Genomic DNA, 20,620 nt, shown 5'->3' with positions numbered 1-20,620 from the left:
GCACTAGTAACAAATATGCCACTAACTCCGGGGTTAGTCATTCAAATGTTCACACAATCGCTGGGGTTATTCACACAACCAAAGAGGTTCCAGAAAGTTTAGGGATGCTAACGGAGCTCCGTCAGTTACCAGCCATATTATCCCCTCTGGACGTGTTTCCTTATCTGCAGTGTGGAAGCGAGCTCTGGCTTGCACAGCCGTTGTGACGATTCCAGATACTTCACATGAAACATCTGGCTCCTAATTATTACAATCATTATCCTCCCCGAATCAACCATTTTAACATATAGGAAGAAGTGGAAAGTTGCTAAGTCCCTTCCGCTCTGACCAACAGACAGAAATCTATTATTACTGCGAGTAAAATCCCTCAGCCCACAGTGAACTTTATCTTTGAGGCGCTCGAATCGTTCCCTCTGGTCTCGCCTTCGCAGGTCTCCACAAGGGACTGTTTGAGGTCTCTCCTCACGCTCTGCCGGACTATAAATGGAACTTCCTTGGCGGAGGAGAACACCTAAGAGCTGAATTTATTTTGTTTGAAGCGCATCAGCATCTCCAAGGGTAAAATAATCGGCAAGGGAGGCAAAGAGGGACCGGGATTTCTCACCTCCGCCAGCGCTGAGGGCGCGGAAGGAGGGAGGTCGCTCCGCGGCGGGGCGCGGAAAGAGCGAAGTCGCACGACTCAAGGGCACTCGCACTTCTTTCCGAGCCCTCCACCACCGCGTAGCCCTCTAGTCGGGCCCGCGAACCCGTTAGCTCACCCGAGACGCCCCGCTCACCTGCGCGCAGCTTTCCTGGGCCCTCAAGGCCTAACCCCTAGTGGCCGCTTGCCTTCGCGTCTCCCGGCAACGGGGGCTGGTCGCGGTGAGGCCCCCTCCTCCTGATTGGCCAATCCTCGGCCTTCGCTCAGTGAAGCGAGAGTGAAATGCTCTCGCGAGGTTTGAGGACTAACTTCTGTTACCTCGATACCTCTGGAAGACAGGGAAAACGGCGAGTTGGCTAAGGAAGAATATTTTATTTAAAAACCTTGGTTTTCTTTGTAATCAGAGTAACCTCTCTTGATTGTGTGCATGACCTGAACTCACTCCAGCGAGTTTTATCATATCGCTGTGTAACATCATTTGTAATACATCAGACTTTTTAATAAGAATTATTTGAAGTTATTCCGTGGTAGGCAGCATTCATTGTACAGTCTTTTTGTTTCTCATAAGTAGTAGTTTCCTTCCTGTTAGAAGGAAGGAATACAACATAGACGATACAGCATTAAGTATTGAAGCGATTCTGGTACCATGTTTCATTTCATTGAAAGTTTTACACCTTTAGGCTTCCTTTCAGAGTTATTTTGTGAGGGCTGAATTAAAAGCAAAGTTGTTTTAAAATAATGTTTTTTAAACATGTTTTTTTAAAAAATGAGAATTACGTCGTCTCAAATCCTATTTCTCTAATAAAAGTAACTTGCAGTTTGTTTTTTTTCCAGTCTTCCTATAGACAGCTTAAATATGATGGGAGTTCAAAAAAAAAATGTGATGGGATCTCTAAACATACATACATATTGGACTTTTAACATTTTCACATTATTCCCATCTTGCATACTTTTTTTTTTTTTTTGCGGTACGCGGGCCTCTCACTGTTGTGGCCTCTCCCGTTGCAGAGCACAGGCTCCAGACGCGAAGGCTCAGCGGCCATGGCTCACGGGCCCAGCCGCTCCGCGGCATGTGGGATCTTCCCGGACCGGGGCACGAACCCGTGTCCCCTGCATCGGCAGGCAGACTGTCAACCACTGCGCCACCAGGGAAGCCCTTATATACATTTTTTATGCCCAGATTTATTCTCCTGTATACCTGCCTTCAAGTGGGTTAAAACCAGTGCAATACAAAATGAAATAATGTCATGTGATTGAGTTCTCAAAGTTTGTAAAACATTTTCATGTAACTATTCCATTTGAGACCAACATATTTGTAATGGTCATTTGTTATACTTATGGTCGTTGCAGTGAAGGGTGGTAGAATTTGCCATCCCAAAATATGCCACTTTGGTATTATAAGGATTATTTGGAGGGGAAGGCAATTGAAAAGCAGGTACAGGAAAAGTTCTCTACTATTCTGCTATTTGCTTAAAAGCAGAATATAAATTTTCAAAAGTGCCCCTCCTTGCTTCTTAACCAGGAAGGACAAAAGTTAATCATTGGAGACAACTTTAGACCTTTACCATCCTGGAGACTGCACCAGAAGGATCTACATAAAAACTTTACTAATTAGCCTTTAACTACTGCTAGTTTCCCATATAGTCGGCTTCCCATAATTTGCTGTCTCTAAAGATTTAAAAGTTCTTTTCTTTTATCGCTTGTGTAAAAACTTATTGTTCCTTTGTTAAGATGCCATATAAGCCCAAGCTCTCGTCACCTCTCTGAGTTATTCATCTCTGAATTTCTCCCTTGTATATATGACATACACGTTAAAACACCTGTTTTTCTCTTGTTACTGTCTTTTGCTACAGAGCCCCAGCAGAAAACTTTTCTGCTAGAAGAGTATAAAGAAAAAAAGATATTTCCTCTCCTACAACCTCTAACTGTCCAACTATTCCGTATGTTGTCTCACAAAGAAGCTACTGACATTTCTCCCTTAGGGTTTTCAGACGTTAAGGACCCAGCATTTGCCATTTGTATAGCGATGTGACAGTTTGAGAGAAAATTTTAAATCTTTAACACGTAAAATAAAACTTTTTTTAAAGTACCAAAAACCCGGCCTAGTATTCCCAGAATTCAAGGAAAGTGACTTGTTTCCAACTTGACCCCAAGCTCTCTCGTTTTAATTTAAAAAAGTTTAGATTTAAAAAAAAAAAAATCTCGGGGAACTACTCAGAGAAGGTTTGAGGAAATCGGCGTCGTAAACCTGCCCCCAACTCTACACGCGACGCAAACTCACTCAGCCACAAAACGGCCCTCAGCACAGCGGACTAAGATTTAAAATATCCGGATTGGCGCGCCTACGACTCCCGCCCCGCTGGCGCGTGGCATTGTGGGATTTGTAGTCCGGCCCACATCCGGCATCACAATAAAAAGCTCAGCCGGGGCTCGGTGAGGACGCGGGCTCGGGAAAGTCCGGGATACGGGCGCCCACTCCGAGGGACCGGACGGTGGTATCTCTTTCTCCGCTGGCGGTCCAGCGCGCATGAGGGAATCGAGCCTCAGTTCCTCAACGGCCTCAGCAGTCGGGACGCACACACTCTGCGTCATGGCGGGCTAAGGCCGATGACGAATTCCGGTGTGCATGTCAGGGTTGCTGTGTCACTCGGCTCGCTGGGCGCGCCCCTTCCCGGCCGCCCTTCCGCACCGGCCTTCGGGCTCTTCCGGTCCCGACGCTTCTCACCTTCAAGGCCCTCTGCCGCTGCACGCCCGGCCTCCCAGACGGACTGATCTTGCGCGGTGCCCGGGCACCGGGCGCCGGACCTCCTAGGGCCATGGCGAGTGGCGCCGCCAGGTACCGGCTGAGCTGCTCGCTCCCGGGCCACGAGTTGGACGTGCGGGGCCTGGTATGCTGCCTCTATCCACCGGGGGCTTTTGTGTCCGTGTCCCGAGACCGCACCACCCGCCTCTGGGTCCCAGACAGGTGAGCGCTGCGAGTCCCGCTGTTACCCGGCTGTGCTGCAAGCTTCCTTCTCTGGGAAGAGAGTGACCCTTCCCTGCCCTATCCTGCCCTCTTCCTCTTTTCCCGGCCTTTCCGACGGTCCACGCTCCCTCCCAGTTCTTAGAGCACTGGCAGTCTGGGCACGCAGTGTAAGAAACTAGTGAGGTTTACGTGGAAAGAGGACCGGGTTGGGGGAACAGAGACCTACTTTCTTGTCCTAACTTGACCACTAAACGACTGAGTGACCTTGGACGAACTTCTTATTTTTTGTGGCTTCAGTTTGTGGACGATGATTTCCTGTGTTTCTTTTCGATTTGAAAAACTTTTGACGCCAGGTGCACCCTCCTTAATGAGGCCGTGTGAAAGCATCTGGCATGTGTAATTTAAGGAAGTCCACTTCTTGCCCTGGAATTTGTTCTGTAGTCTTCCCTCAAATTGGAGAATTAAGGTTCTCAAAAATTGCATTGCAAAAAGTTGTCTTGGCCCCTCTCCACGTTGTCCAACTCAGACTTTCTTAGTCTGGGGTATGTGATGGACTTGGGCGGAGGGGATGAAACCCCTCAAATGTCTTCTGGATGTGGCGGAGTGTGTTTTTTTGATGTGGCGGAGTGTGTTTTCTTGGGGAGAGAAAGCCCATTGCCTTCAAAAGATTTTCAGAGAGATTAATCAAAAAAATATTAGGAAACAGACGGTTAAGCTCCAGTCCAAATCAAGTTCAAGGGTTTAGCCCTGATTTAGTTGTTGTAACAGGAAATTTAAGACCTGGAAGACAGATTTCAGTTCAGATAGGGAAAAATTGAGGTAAGTTACTTCAGGTAGTAACTCTCCCATCAGAGGTTTCACTCATTGAAACCATACGTTTTCCTCCATAAATTCAGATGACAACTGTTTATTGAGTGGCTCCTATTTGTTTGTGATCCGGAAGAAGAAGAAAAGGACAGACAAGTTTCCTGTGTTTATAGATCCTGCCTACAGTCTGGGAGGGAAGATGGATGAAAAAACAACCAAGTAAATAATTACACATTGGCATGTGTACTATGAAGAAAACAAATATAGGTATAACATACAGAATTGAGTGGAGGGTGATGTTAAAGAAGGAAGCCTCTCTGAGGAAGGTGTTTTTGGTATTTGTTTTTTTTTTCTTAAATGATACTGAGTTTGAGCTGGTCTAGGGAGTGAGGAACAAGAAGGGTTGAATTGGAAGAGCACTGTAGACCGTAGGAGGAGCAAACACAGTGGCCCTGGATTGAGAAGGAGGAAATTCCCAATGTGCAGGAGGGAATGAACTGTGAGGTGAGGGCAGGTCTTAGAGGCTGGCGGGAGCCAGATCATGCCCTGGGAAGAAGTCTTAGGAAAGAAGTTAGTGGGTGGAAGCCTTCAGTTTCAAGCAGAGGACAACATTATTTGATTTACCTGTGGAGAAGTTTCTGCTAGCTTCAGGTGGAGAATGAGTCACAAAGGGATAAATGTGGAAGGAGACCTGTTTAGAGGCTTTTGCAGTAGTGCAGCCAAAATACGACAGACTAAACTAGGGATATTGCAGAGGAAACTCCTGTATTGAATTAGATAAGGTCTTCTCTAATGCTTAAGATTCTGTGATATTCCAAACCACTTGGTAACACTGATACATAACTTCTGTGTATTTGAGTACAAATTACTGATTAAGCTTGTACATTTAAAATTTTGTTCAGTAGAAGCACATGCGCAGTAAGATATGAACATTGCAGTAAAGAGTAGCTAAAGGATGCTTGTTGTAATAGTTGAATTCTGTTGAATAGCTAAATCCTCAACCTTTTACATTGTAGGACTGTGGTAGGTTGACAGGAGCTTAAATCACTGGATCACAGGAACTTGACAAACTTTGAGCTGCAATGACCCTCTCTTTGAAAACTGGTTTTTTTCACTTAGTTCATGTTGTCTTTTGGTTTTGTTTTTTAGAATTCATGTGGTATTCAATTAACACTGATTGAGAGCCTGCATTGTACCAGGCACAGGGCTCCATAGTAAGGGACTGGTGAGATAAGGTTGTTTTCCTCTCATTTCCAAGTGCTTTGGTAGAGCATCTCATAGTCACTCTTAGGCGTCCTAACAGGTGTCTCAGCCGTATCTTTAGTGTGATAAAAAGTGTCCTCAAGGCTGACATCCTGATAATTTCTATTTATTTCATGGTATATTAATAAAATTAATGAAGTGCAGGAAAATGTTTGGAGCCAAGTAGTAAACATTTTTATTTTCTCATGTACATTGTTGATAGGGCTCTGAATTGGGGTGGATAATGTAGGGGTGGACTGGTAATGATGGGGGATTTAATTTAGTTTCAAGGAGGCAAAATAGTTCTATTCTAGGGTGGACTAAACCAGATATTTCATCTTTCACAAGAGCCCACTGAAAACCCAGAAAGCCTCCTGGTCTTCTGAAGGCACTTCAGAATGGAGATGCCATTTTTTGGTTGTACATTGAACTGAACCAGTCAATATGCCATTGTTGCAGACTGCTTCAAGCCTCTAGAAGCCCACCTCAGAGTAAACTGGATTTCCCAAGTCTGTCACCAACGATTGCTTTGCCTTTTGAAAACTACCTGTATTTGAAAGACGCCAACTTCAGATTCAGCATCGTGTGTTAAATTTTCCCTGACCATGCCAAGGCTGGAGTGACTTCTCCCTCGTGTAAACACTCAGCACCTTGGGTCCTTAGTCAAGTAGTTATACAGAGTTTAAGAAATTAGAGCCATTCCCTTCCTACCCTCCGACCCACTATTCCCTTTTCTTGGAGACAAAATTTTCATGTCTTTTAATGGCTTATTTTTGAATTTTGCTTTCGTATCTGTATATAAAGTGCTATACTACTATTTCTTTTCATTTAAAATTTCTTTTAGTTTTCTGTTTTAGCATTTTCTGTTAGTTCTTATTATGGAATATGAAAATTTAGCTGTCATTTCTACCCTCTACCAACCCCCATCACATATGCATCCTTTCTATGTCCTGATCCTTATAACATAGTTTTTAATGTAGACTAAATCAGTGTTTTGTGACTGTACAGAGTCTATCTACACCTGAGCTGTGGAATAAACTATGATAACTTTTCCTCAACAATTTTATGATCTCCCTACAGCTAATAATTGTCTTATTTTTGGTTTTCATTTGTTTAATTTTCTATGTATTTATCATTAATTCAAGTTCATATTGTTTGCTAGTTGTCTAACTCTCCTCTCAAGACCTCTAGACACATTGAATATATAACAGTTTCATTTTCCTGATGATGAAAACTTTCTGACCTGGTCTGTCTGCCTCTGGTGCACAGCTGATCCTGGGATCTCCCTTCACTGTCTTCTCAAGAATCCCTTTTTGGACCTCTTGTCTTAGATTTCTATTATCAATATCCTTTAACTTTCTTGGTTTTCTTCCTTGATACCTTATTGGAGCACATCCTCCAGGAGCTTCCTGAAATACAGTGCAGTGATAATAAATGTATTAAGACCTTGCAATTGGAACATGATTTTAGCCTGCCTAGCTACCTGAAGAATAATTTAAATGTTTGTAGCATTGTAGTTTCCAAATTTTCTTCAGAATTTTGAAGTCATTGCCCCACTGTATTCACTGTGTTACAGTTGAGAAGTCTGAAGCCATTCTTATTCTTGACCTGTTACTTTTTCTCTCTGGGAGGTGATCTATATTCATTCATTTTTCACATTCATTAAGTGTGGTCCCTTTTAATGTCCATAAGTCATGTCCATAAGTTCTGGGACATTTTCTTAAATTCTTTGGTTTCGTCTTATTTTCTCTGTCCTCTTTTCTGGAACTTTTTATTCATATATTGAATTTGTTTCTAAATTGCTTTTTATTTCTCTCTATAAATTTCTTTCTCTCTCTACTATACTTCCTCAGAAGTTGCCTTAACTTTTTGTGAAATTATGTTTTTGTTTCATGGTTGCAATATCTTATACCTAAGAATGGCAATGCTGATTTTTTTAAAGTTATCTTCTCCTTAGTGGTCTGTTTCCTCCAAATTGGTTATTTCCCCTCCCTGTTTGTTTTGGTCACTATTTTACCCCTCTCACGGGCTCACGGGCTCACGGGCTCACGGGCTCAGCTGCTCTGCGGCATGTTGGATCTTCCCAGACCGGGGCACGAACCCGTGTCCCCTGCATCGGCAGGCGGACTCTCAACCACTAGCGCCACCAGGGAAGCCCCTCTGGTAATTCTTATTCTGTGCTTTCCATTAAGGGTGGAGAACTAAAAAACTTGAAAGATCTGTGTATCCGTGGAGCTTCAGGGCTATGAGCTTCACTGTAGGGTTATCTGGCTGGACTGTTTAATAGGGCTGATCTCCTGCCTAGAGGATGATTGCCTGGCTTCTAGATTTTGTCTTTGGTGGTCTTGGCCTCTATGGTGAATGTACATGTTTCTCATACCCCAAGGATTAACTGTGCCTTGTGTCTACCCCCAGCCAAAGACTTTCACCTTTTCTAAAGAAAAAACTTCAGACTTTGCTGGGTACAAGCGGGGCAGTTGTTTTTTTTTCTTGACACTTAAAGCATTTTTTCACTGATTCATGAAGTACTTAATGATTACCATGTACAACATTGTGCTACAAACTTGGACAGAACCAGCTCTGGATTCTGCCATTAAGAGCTTCACAGATCACTACGGTAGTTACACACAAGCATCCATCTGTACTGAGGAGTGCTAAGGGACACATTTAGGTAGATTTAGTGGTTTATATAATATAGATTTTTAAACATGTCCTATCTTTTACATTTCTTTGGACTTATTGATGAAATAGTTTCTAGGGCTTCCCTGGTGGCACAGTGGTTAAGAATCCGCCTGCCAATGCAGGGGACATGGGTTCGAGCCCTGGTCTGGGAAGATCCCACATGCCACGGAGCAACTAAGCCCGTGTGCCACAACTACTGAGCCTGCACTCTAGAGCCTGCGAGCCGCAACTACTGAAGCCCGCGCTCTGCAACAAGAGAAGCCATCGCAATGAGAAGACTGCGTACCGCCACGAGGAGTAGCCCCCGCTCTCCGCAACTAGAGAAAGCCCGTGCCCAGCAACAAAGACCCAACTCAACCAAAAAAAAAAAAAAAAAAAAAGTTTCTAAAATGACACTTAAAAAAAAACAACACCAAAATAAAGTAAACAAGTTAAAACTAGCTACTACCAAATACCTTCCTTTGAAGATTTTTTGATATGATTCTGTGTCTGATTCCAAAGACTTTCAACTAGTCTTCCTAATTCTAGTTTTTTCTTCCCATTTCCTAGAGATACATAGTGCTGCTAATTCTTGAGCCTTCTGCAGATTCGTTGGTAAATTGGGCCTCTTACTTTCCCTCATGCCTGCTTAGAACTCATTTTTTTCAAGTATCCTAAGGCCTTTACTACTTTTCTGTCAGCTTTCAGTATTCAGTTATATTTCTGTTCTTTTTTTTCTTATTCTCTCTGGCCTTGTGGGTTTATGCCTTTCTTAAAATATACATAGATGGATAGATATAAAATATACATTATACATATTGTTGTAGTGGTGTTTGAGAAAGGAGTGAATATAGATGAGTATGTGTGCAGTCTTTATCTGGGAGTCTTCCCTTTTATGTACAGTTGTTTTATCTCCTTCAGCTAGATCACAAACTCCTTGATTTAGCTTGAATCAGGGATATAATTCTTTTATCCCCCTCTACAGCTAACTTACTGCCTTCCACATATAGTGTATCATAATCTGTTGTTTGACCTGTTATGTAAGGGAGTGGTGCTAAGTGAAGGATGTGTATAACAAATTGGTAATCATTCTAATTCCCAGGCAGTTATTAATACGCTGTGTTCCTAGAGCAGTCATTTGTATGTCCCTGTATTAGTTCCTTTAGTTTGCATATTGAAAGTGATTGATAGTCTAGCTATTTAGATACACATGCTATACTAATGAGTACTGAGTTAATGTTTCAGAGTGTGCAAATGTCCTCAATGTGTTTACGGCTTATTGATAGTAGATTCCATTATCCTAATTGCATGAATGTTTCACTTCACTAGGGATTTCTTAAGGTAACAATCACTGATAAGTAGAAATGCAGGTGGAGGAAAAAAAAAACCACTTATGATATTTGTCTCCTTTCCTTCCTTGTTCTTTCTGTTAATTAACATACTCTTAACAGTGAAACACTAATTAAGCTTCTCCTAATCTGATTAAGCCTCTGTAGTAGCTAAGACAAATTAGGTATTTAATATTTAATTTAAAACAATAGATTCTTAAAGTGGTATATAAAGTTCAACCTAGATACTAAAAGAAAATGAGTACTTTGACAACGTCTATCCTAGGCTAAGTCAGAGGACAAATGTATATCTTATTAATTATCATGTCTTTCCAGTCCTAACAGGGGCTTTACAGAAATGCACTGTATGAGCGGCCACTCCAATTTTGTCTCTTGTGTATGCATCATACCTTCAAGTGACATGTACCCTCATGGACTAATCGCCACTGGAGGAAATGACCACAATATTTGCATTTTCTCACTGGAGAGTCCAGCACCACTTTATGTACTAAAAGGTCACAAAAATACTGGTGAGTATAATGCTTTGGTATTTTTCTGTTTGAATAAGTTTTATCCTTTTGAAGATAAAATTCTTATATCTGCTTTCCCTAGTTTTTTGTTTTTTTTTTTTTTTGCGGTACGCAGGCCTCTCACTGTTGTGGCCTCTCCTGTTGCAGAGCACAGGCTCCAGACACGCAGGCTCAGCAGCCATGGCTCACGGGCCTAGCCGCTCCACGGCATGTGGGATCCTCCCAGACCGGGGCACGAACCCGTGTCCCCTGCATCGGCAGGCGGACTCTCAACCACTGAGCCACCAGGGAAGCCCCCTAGTTTTTATTATTATTATTTTTTACCTATAGCTATGGCTTAATAGTGAAAACCTTTTGGATCATCATTGTTCTGCAAATTCTCTGTTACAGACTTAATTGTCATCAGTAATGGTTGACATGATTACATTTGTAAAAAGAAAAAGATTATGACTTTATATACTTTGTAATTTTGGTTTTTCAGCTATCTTGTGCAAGAAATTCATTTACTCAGGAAAACTGAGAGCACTTCTTTATCTTTGGGCTGTTATGTCTGTATTTATGCAGCAAATTAAAGCCCCAGAAGGAATGTATTTAGGGTTCTGGTATCATTATTTGAGAGTATTTAATACTTTTGAACAGCATTTTCTGTGATTTGTATTTCTGATTCTTTTATATTCCTGGATTTGTGTTTGCTTAACAGCTCTTTGTTATAAAATGATATGCTTAATCAATGCAATATGTGTACTACTGTTTTTTTATGTATCTGGAATAGTTTGGGACATCTGTAAGCAAATAGTATGGCCCATAAGCACTCTAAACTTAATTTCTTTAAGGAGTTTGTAAAATGTTTTGTGTGTAGGTATGGGAAATCTTCAATACAGGGTGATACAGATTTTTTTAAACTTTTTGAAGGAAATCTTCAAATGTATACAAAAGTAGAGACATAGTATTTTATAATAAGTTATATATAAACAAACATAAAAGAGAATAGTGTAATGATCTTTTCTACTCATGTATTTACATAGCTTCAAGGATTATCAACACAAGGCCTATCTTGCTTCATCTTCTGCTTCTTCCAAAATATTATTTTAAAGGAAATTTCCAATATACTCTCTCATTTGTAAATACTTCAATATATAGCACTACAGTAGGGTTTGGCAAACTTTCTGTAAAGGGCCAGGTAGTAAATATTTTAGGCTATGCAGGCCATACAGTCACTTTCACAACTGCTCAGCTCTGCCATTGTGTGCAAAAGCAGCCACTGACAATAAATGAGTGAACATGTCTGTGTTTCAATAAACCTTTATTTATGGACACTGAAATTTGAATGTCAAAATTTTCACATGTCAGGAAGTACCTTTTTTTTTTCTCTCAACCACTTGAAAATATAAAAACCATTCTTAGTTTGTGCACTGTACAAAAACAGATGGCCTACAGGCCACAGTTTGCTGACCCCTCAAAAAGATAAGGATTCTCTTTTTTTTTAACTAATTAATTTTTGGCTGCGTTGGGTCTTCATTGCTGTGTGCGGGCTGTTTCTAGTTGCGGCAAGCGGGAGCTACTCTTTGTTGGGGTGCGCGGGCTTCTCATTGTGGTGGCTTCTCTGGTTGCAGACAACAGGCTCTAGGCGCATGGGCTTCAGTAGTTGTGGCACGTGGGCTCAGTAGTTGTGGCTCGCGGGCTCTAGAACGCAGGCTCCGTAGTTGTTGCACACAGGCATAGTTGCTCCACGGCATGTGGGATCTTCACAGACCAGGGCTCGAACCCATGTTCCCTCCACTGGCAGGCGGCTTCTTAATCACTGCGCCACCAGGGAAATCCCTCTCTCTTTTTTAAAAACAATATCATTATCACACCTAAAACAAAACAAAACCTAATTTCTCGTTACCAAATATCCAGTGAATGTTCAAATTTACCCAGTTGTCTCAAATGTTTCTTTTTACAGTTTGTTTGAATTGTAACCCAAAGGTCCACTTGTCTTTTGATCTACTGGTTTCTTTCTTTTTTTAAATCCCCTCTCTATTTGAAACCAGCTTATTTTACCTGTAGAATTTCCTGTAATCTGAATTCCGCTGGTTAAAGCCTCATTTCTCTAGCCTCATGTTCCTCAGTCCCGTAGTCTTGTAAGCTATTAGATCTAGAAGCTTGATCAGATTCAGATTCAAGTTTTGAGCAAGAATTTTATACTTTCTGTTGTAGCACAACAGGAGGCATGTAATATTTCTTTTCATGATGTTAAGATTCATCCATTCTTTTTTTTTTTTTTTTTTTTTTTTGCGGTACACGGGCCCCTCACTGTTGTGGCCTCTCCCGTTGCGGAGCACAGGGACCGGACACGCAGGCTCAGTGGCCATGGCTCACGGGCCCAGCCGCTCCGCGGCATGTGGGATCTTCCCGGACTGGGGCACGAACCCATGTCCCCTGCATTGGCTGGCAGACTCTCAACCACTGCGCCACCAGGGAAGCCCAGATTCATCCATTCTTTATAAAATTCCCATCAGCCTTTGAAAATAAGTCTTTAACATCTACTGGTGATCATTGCATAGATCCAGTATTTCATTAAAATTTGCAAATTATACTCTAATTCTACCATTATTTTTGGATTTAATAGCTAGCATTTTTCTGTAAAGAACTTTCCACATCAACTCTTTGGTTACCGTGTGAGACACACAGAGAAGACAGGATAAGCACTTTTCTTGCCCCTTCTCTCACCTCTTTTACTGGGTTTCAAAATGAGTTGATTCCCTAACATCTTTTTTTTTTTTTCCTTTTTTGATTCTCAAATTGTCCCATATTTGATTGGAAACCTCTTTTAAAAATTGTTTCCTGTGGCCTCTTGATAAGACCTTCAGAAGTCTTCCTTGCTTTTGGTAGTACAAAGTGTTCTAGACCTGAAGTCAGCCATTTTGCCAAGAAGCCTTATGTTTTTCTTTTAGTGGGAGATAGTATTTAGAAACCTCAATTTGAGTTGTGGTGCTCACCAGGGTTTTTTTTTTTAACTTAATTTTGTTTTGTAATTATATAAAACATACATAGTTGCAAAGAAAAAACTATTCAACATGGTGCATTCAGAGAAATCTGGATTCTGTCTGTATTGCCTTCTCCCACCATCCTTATAAGTAACTAATTGTTTATTAACTTTGTTCTTTCTCAAAAAAAAATTAGCAAATATGTATGTATATTTATGTTGCCTCTTTCTTAGATAGAAGGTATCTTACTGCAGTTTTCTGCCCTGGCTACTTTTGCTTGATAATACTGTTCTACGGATTACTTCATTGCAGTATATAGAAATCGTCATTCATTTTTACTATGGCATTGTATTTCATTGTGTAGCTGTACTATAGCTATTTTAACCTATTTAGCCAGTCCCCAATTGATGGATATCTAAGTTTCCAGATTTTTGCTAGTGCAAGTGTCTTTGTGCATATGTCATTTTGTTCTTTTGTGAGTGTAACTTAGGTATGATATCTAGTTCTGGATCAAGGGGTAAATGCATATTTAACTTTGTTATTGCCAAATCCCCACATTAGGTGTTAAAACTTTTTTTGCATTTCCAGCAACAGTAGTATACGTCCGTATTTCCCTTATCAACAAAGTATGTTGTCAGACTTTCAGATTGTTGCCAAAATAAGTGAAAAATGATATTTTAGTATGGGCCAATTTTCATCTCTCATTATGGAGGGATCATTTTTTCATATACAGAAGGGCTGTTGGCATTTTTTTCCTGAGAACTATATTCTTGTCCATATAATGTGGGGTTTGGCCATTTTAAAAGTCCTTTATAAGTTAGAGTTTTTAATCCTTTGATACAAGTTACAAATATTTTTTCATTTCATTATCTTTTTTTAACTTTATATATGTTCTTGTTTTTTTTTTTGTAATGCAAAAGTTTATGTAATCATATTTCAAACCCGTGTCCCCCGCATCGGCAGGCGGACTCTCAACCACTGCGCCACCAGGGAAGCCCTATCTTGATTTTTTTTAAGGTGTTTCTCATAGAAACCTGTGCAGTAAAAATACTGCTTCACATTTTAGAGTATTTTTTCTGCCTGGTTTGTTTCTACTTTATCATAAGGTCATCTTTTGTTATTTTGTTAAGTTACTTGATGGTTTGAGGCCAAATGTCATTTCTTCCTTTCTTCCTCCCTCCCTCCCTCCCTTCCTCCCTTCTTTCCTTTCTTTGTTTCTTTTTTAAATTTAAAACATACCACGTTAGTGAGTAGGAGATAAAGAAATTAATGATTGACATCCTTATGTCATGTCATTTTTCTGTTAGCTTTCTAGCCCAAATTTTATTTTCTAAATGGTAGAGTGGTACTGTTTTTTAGTCAGTATATATGTATAACACTTTCCAGTTACATTACAAGTTGCGGTTTTAGGTAATGGAGGAGGAAAGTGCCATCCCACACTTCGGGGCAAGTGCCAGGGCCCAAAAAGAGAGCTACCACAGTTTCCCTCTGGTCACTAGTTATTCAGCTTGCTGTCTCTTCTGCAGGCAAAATATACCCACTTCTCTCTCAATGTCAGACAAGCCAAAAGTCCCATCCAGTTGCAGCATCAAGTTCAAAATTAAGAATTTCTGGATGATACATAGTATTCTAAATATCAGGGAAATGATGCTCAGGTGTTTCTACATCAGGTCCAGACATAGTTCCTCTTAAATTTGGAGATCCGTGGACCAAAAAACACAAGTTATCTGTCACCCATTCACTCAGTATACAACTGTGGAATATTGAGGGTAGTCAGAGGAAGCACTCCCACTCAGAAAAGGGAGCAATGCAAGACAGCAGTTTCTAATCTGTAGTCATCTGAAATTCGGATGGGTGGCTGTTTCAAGGACCCCCTACTCTGAGAGTGATAGGTTTTTGTGATCAGTTCCCTCTGGTCTCCAAAAGGGGTTTCCCAATCCATTGTTCTTCATGGCTCTCCTTTAACCCTCTGGGATTCTTTTCTGTTATTCTCCTTGGTCACATTGACCCTCCTTGGGGACTACCAACTTTTTCAACTTGCTTTCTGCTTGTGGGAGCTAGGTGCACAAGGGTCCTGTTAAGTCTTGAACAGTCACGGACATTTTTAGTTATTGGCAGCATAACTCTCTGAAAAACTTATGTTTTTTACCTGTCTGATTTCCAGTCAGATCTCTTTGTCAGCAGTCATACCTCAGCTGTAGTCTAGATTTGCTGTATTACTCCCCATCTCTCCTTCTTTCTTTCCCTGTGTGCCTCTTCAGATTTAGCTACTGAAACCTTGTGCCTTTCAGACGTTAGTTGGAAAGCTGAACCTTTAGGTTCTTTTCCCTGAGCTGTTTTCCCAGGTGAAAGCATTTATTTTCAGGGCAACAACCTTAATTTTCTTTGCTTTGAAAATGCTTTAAATCCATTTGGAAGTTTTGGCACTGTGCAGGATGGATGGCCATGTTTTTGATTTTTTCCTGTTGCATGGCTGGGTTTCAGTTGTCCTTTGCTGCTGAAAGGACTTCTCAGGTTTACATTTTTCATTTGGGCTTGAGAAGCAATTGGCTCTTCCACCTCTGCAAATCCCTAAGTTTGGACTCTTCGTTTCTGGCTGGGAACCAGCCAGTTCTTGATCTCATTCCATTCTTTTAGTACCTAGCCAAATGTGACCAATAGTAAGCGACACCCATTACTGAAGTCCTGTTTTCCAACCTCTTTCTTTAGACTACAAGTTTGTCATGTCCTGAGTTATTGCCGGTAACAGCTTTATCAAATGTTCCTTACTACATGATAAGGAGCACCAGCCTTCTATTCTGTGGTAATAGTCTCCTCATTACCTGCCTGTTAAGCCACTACCATATATTTCAGCTTTTTGCTTCAGCAGTGCCTCACTTTTGCTACTAATTCTGAATCGGTCCGGTAGGCTAGGTGACGTTGTGGTAACAGACAACTCCAGAATCACAGTGGCTTAATGCAATAAGTTTGCTTTGCTTCTTATAGATCCAGTGCAGCAGGGGGCTCTACTCCTTGTGGGATCCGGATGACAGAAGCTTCACTGCAGCATGTGCTTTCACAGAGATTGGAGTAGTGGGGAGGGAGCATGGCTTCATTGTGCACCTATCCTTAAAGCTTCCGCCTGAAAGTAACATTATTTCTGCTCATTTTTAAATGCCAGAACAAGTCATGTAGCATACCTAAAGCCAAAGGAACTGGGGAGTTCAGTCTTACCATTTGCTTAGAGGGTGAAGAGCAGAAAATATTTGATGAATATAACTAATGGCTACCCCACACGTTAAAATATTTATATGTTCCATGTATTTCCTGGAAACTTCCTCTTGTAACCTTCTAGCCTTTTGTTGGATTGGTACTACCTGGGCTAATGTCATCCTGGATTTCCCTATTTCCTAGATCCCGTGTTTTGTCATTCTTAACTTACTCTTTCATTTTAGTGTAATACAGCTGTTGCAGCTTCCTAAGAAAGCTGTGACATGGGGGTTAAATATATTGTATTTGCATATTGGAAAATAGCTTTATTCTAGTCTTATTGAATATTTGATTTTTTGGCTGGATGTAGAATCCTGTGTTAAAACCATTTAACCTCAGAATTTTGAAGGCATTGCTCCATTGTCTTTTAATGTATAACGTTATTTAGAAGTTTGTCCCATAGAAAAGATGGGGAATCAAAATAGCATCACTTTTCTGGTCCCCTCCCAAACTTTTGGAGTCTTCTCTATTTCTAATGTTATAAAATTTCACAATGCATGTCTATCTCTGTTTCTCAAAGTGCCTTTCATTGGGCACTTTTGTGGGTTCATTCAATCTAGATATCATGACCTTCATTTTTAGGAATCTTTCTTGTACTATTTCTGTGTTCTTTGCCTCATCTTTCTCCTCCCCCTCCGCAATTATCTCTTTCTGGAATCCCTGTTAGATGTTGGACATTTTGAAATTACTTTCTAACTTTCTTAATTATCCTTTCCTATTTTTCATGTATTTGCCTTTTGGGTCTAATTCTCAGGAGACTTTTCTCCCCCTAGTTTTTTTTATTATTTTTTCAGTTTGGTTCTTCTATTTTTAGCATTTAGTTTTCTTGTTCTCTCATTAGTTCTTTTTTTATATAATATCTGTTTGCAAATAATACTGTATTGAAGATTTTTCTTCTGCTTCCTGAAATTGAATTTGTTTCTTATGGGTCCCCCAAACCCCTTCCCCCTTATTTTTCTGTTTCTTTGTTTTGGTTTTTCTCTTTCGTGTAGGTGGAGCTTGATGATTGGTGGGCTTCGTTAGAGGGTGATCTGATGGTGTGACTTTTTAGATGGAAACCCTCTCGAATGTCTGCATCTGGAGTTCTTTAACATTATTCAGTCCTCTAGAAAAGAGTCCTCCTGCCTCTTACTTAGGTGGAGTGGGATGTATGCCTGGCTGTGGATATTGTGGGAGCAGGGGGACTGTAGGTACCACATTTCAGGATGGAGACTTTCTACTTATTCCCCTTGTGTTTCTTAGGGTTCCTTATTCCAGCCCTTTATTATGCCTGGTGACCAGAGTCTAGAAACTCTGCTTCAGTTCCTCCAGAGAATAAACCTCCAGTCTCCTTCCTGCAGTGGATAAGGATGTACTTTCCTGACACTGTAGGCTGAGAGGAGAGGTCTAGTGTTTCACTCTGTTGTGTGCAGCCTTTGAATCACTGTTCTCATTTTTCAGGTCCTCTGCTTAGCCCCATCCTCTATGGAACCTAGTGGCTGGATACTTAGTCTCAGTTTTGTGGGGCCAGTTACTCTGCTTCTAATCGCTTTCTGTGTAACCTCCTCCATTTTGCTAAGTCAGTTATGTTGTTTTCTGTTTTCTTTGTCCTTGTAGATTAATACCATTTATAGCATTACTGTGGATAATCTGCCATTTTTAATCAGAACTCTGTCTTTTTTGTTTCCATGTTTTTAGATAATTTTTCATACTTATAATTTTTAGCTTGTACAGTGTTACATCAAGATCATAAGGCATTTAATTAACCATTTCACTACTGTTGAGTAATGAAATGAGTCAGCTTGACTCTAGTTTTTTCTGTCATGTTAACTAAAGTGACCCTAAATAACTATGTAAATAGCGTTTGAAAATCATTTGCATTATTTTCCTGTGTAGTTTCTTAGAACTGGAAGGGATTGTGCAGCCCACTTAATCCTGCTCCCTCATTTTACAGTCTAGGAATCTGATGTTAAGTAATATCCCTGAGGTCAGACAGCTCCTAAGTGGTATAGCTAGGGCTTGGACCCACTCGGTCTGGCACCAGAGTCTGTGCTCTTGACCGCTACACTCTTCTGCATTTCCATTGAGTTGAGCCTTAATTAGCTAATACTGTCACTTCATAAAGTGTTTTTAAAATTGTAGTGTTTTAATAACTAGCAAGGTTGAGCATTTTTCTCTATGAAAATGTGTTAATTAATGCCTTTTTCCCCTTTAGTTTGTAGTCTTTCATCTGGAAAATTTGGGACATTACTTAGTGGCTCATGGGACACTACTGCTAAAGTCTGGCTGAATGACAAATGCATGATGACCTTACAGGTACAGTAGTTCTATGTGAATATTCGAGAAAATAATTAAAGATGATGATTCTGTGGCAATTTAACTTAATACCCATTTTTCTCACAGGGTCATACAGCTGCAGTATGGGCAGTAAAGATATTACCTGAGCAGGGCTTAATGTTAACTGGATCAGCAGACAAGACTATTAAACTTTGGAAGGCTGGAAGATGCGAGAGGACTTTTTCTGGTAAGATCAGAGTAGACAGCTTTTGTAATCTTTTTGCTTCCTATTTGCACAGGTGATTTTTTTCAAAAATTTAGAAGTTTTAAAGTGGTATTTGAAAAACATCAGCGTATTTGAGCCGTTTAACTTGGGTGAATGTAAATTTTCTGACAGTTAATATATAATATCTTTTTTTTTTGAATTATTTATTTATTTTTGGCTGTGTTGGGTCTTCGTTGCAGTGCACAGGCTTCTATTTGAGGTGGCTTCTCTTGTCGCGGAGCACAGGCTCTAGGTGCGCGGGCTTCAGTAGTTGTGGCTCACGGGCTCTAGAGCGCAGGCTCAGTCGTTGTGGTTCACGGGCTTAGTTGTTCCGCGGCATGTGGAATCTTCCCGGACCAGGGCTCGAACCCGTGTCCCCTGCATTGGCAGGCGGATTCTTAACCACTGCGCCACCAGGGAAGCCCGGTAATATCTTTTTAAAATATGTACTGAGACCGCTCATAAAACAACCAGATATGGACTAATAAATAGCTACAATATGGGTATGTGCTTCTGTGTATTTTATATATGTAATTTTTGGTACTCAGTTATGTTTTGGTTGTCATTTGAACAAGTTCAGCCTGAAACTTCCAAGCATAAGTCTTACTGAGGGTGGGTCAGTAGTGTTATCTTCATATATGAGGAAAACATCAGTCGTGCTTTTATTAATATTGAAGTACATTGTTTAATAATAACAACTTTCAGGCTTTGTTTATGTTGTAGTTTCAGGTGGGTAGTCTTTTAAAACCTCAGCTATTAAATAACTCCTAAAACGAGGCATCTGCTGTCTAATATTAGAACTGATAATTTATTTGTGGGGCACTTAACATTTTTGGTATGATTTTGTTTGTTTTTCCTTGCTTTTATTTATTCCTTAAAAGTTGATCAGCATCCTGGATAATACTTCAAGAAGTCCCTTTGTGCAGATAAAACTATCTGTAGGTGGAAAGTAGACAATGAGTTGTAACTAAACATCCCTTTGTTTTTGCTTCCATACATACAACATATGTGTTAAGTTTTTATTAATCTGTTATAGATAATCTGAATCAGCATAGGAAATACTGAGCATGGGAAAGGTTTTGACTTCTGGTCTCCTTTATTAGATCACAAACTTCTGAGAATGTTTTGTCTATTAAAAAAAATTGTAGTGGCATCTACAATGCCTCAATTAATATTGAAAAAAATGGAATCTTATCAAGTTTTTAAAAACATTTAATATCCTTTGATGAGAGGAATAAATACACACACATGTATATATATATATATATACAATCAACATAACACAAGAAGTTTTCATTCCATAAATTCTTGCCCTTTTAAAAAATCAATAGTCATTAATTTTTATTTTATTTTAATGCCTGCATTTATATAAATTATGAAATATTTCCCTTGGTAAAGCAACAATGTTTGGCTTTATATTTATGTTTTGGTTGAATCGAAAGAGGCAGGAACAGGAGGCAGGAAACTTGAATTCTTGCTTTAGCTCTGCCACTGATTGTGTGGTTTTAGATAAATTAATCTCTCTCAACCTATTTCACATTTTAATAAAGTTTACTTTTCTATGATATTTTATTTCAAACTCTTAAATAATTGAAATCTTTTTTGTAATCTTAGTTTTTCTTTTCTTGGTGCTTTATAAATATTAATCTCAGTATTATGTGGTGAGAAATTTAGGGGGTATTTACTCTTTGTTATATATCCGTTTATA

The 20,620-nt window shown here is 40.1% G+C and overlaps 2 protein-coding genes across 2 annotated transcripts in view; one reads left to right on the top strand and one right to left on the bottom strand.

The window, feature by feature from the left end:
• The window catches only part of IFT74 (intraflagellar transport 74), a 90,311-nt gene extending 89,454 nt beyond the window's left edge, over nucleotides 1–857 (bottom strand). The window contains exon 1 of the mRNA XM_024754757.1: nucleotides 777–857. The gene's annotated coding sequence lies outside the window, so the exon portion shown is untranslated. The remainder of the gene's footprint in view (nucleotides 1–776) is intronic.
• A 2,459-nt stretch (nucleotides 858–3,316) lies between these two features.
• PLAA (phospholipase A2 activating protein) overlaps nucleotides 3,317–20,620 on the top strand; it is a 38,805-nt gene continuing 21,501 nt past the window's right edge. Inside the window, exons 1-4 of the mRNA XM_024754612.1 lie at nucleotides 3,317–3,605; nucleotides 9,980–10,173; nucleotides 18,586–18,686; nucleotides 18,774–18,894. Of these exons, the coding sequence (XP_024610380.1) occupies nucleotides 3,457–3,605; nucleotides 9,980–10,173; nucleotides 18,586–18,686; nucleotides 18,774–18,894 (565 nt within the window). The 5' untranslated portion in view covers nucleotides 3,317–3,456. The remainder of the gene's footprint in view (nucleotides 3,606–9,979; nucleotides 10,174–18,585; nucleotides 18,687–18,773; nucleotides 18,895–20,620) is intronic.

Source organism: Neophocaena asiaeorientalis, unplaced genomic scaffold (genome assembly GCF_003031525.2).
Source record: "Neophocaena asiaeorientalis asiaeorientalis breed wild unplaced genomic scaffold, Neophocaena_asiaeorientalis_V1.1 scaffold379, whole genome shotgun sequence".
NCBI classification, from domain to species: domain Eukaryota; kingdom Metazoa; phylum Chordata; class Mammalia; order Artiodactyla; family Phocoenidae; genus Neophocaena; species Neophocaena asiaeorientalis.
The sequence above is the reverse complement of the archived record's forward strand: the minus strand, read 5'-3'. Positions and strand labels throughout refer to the sequence as shown.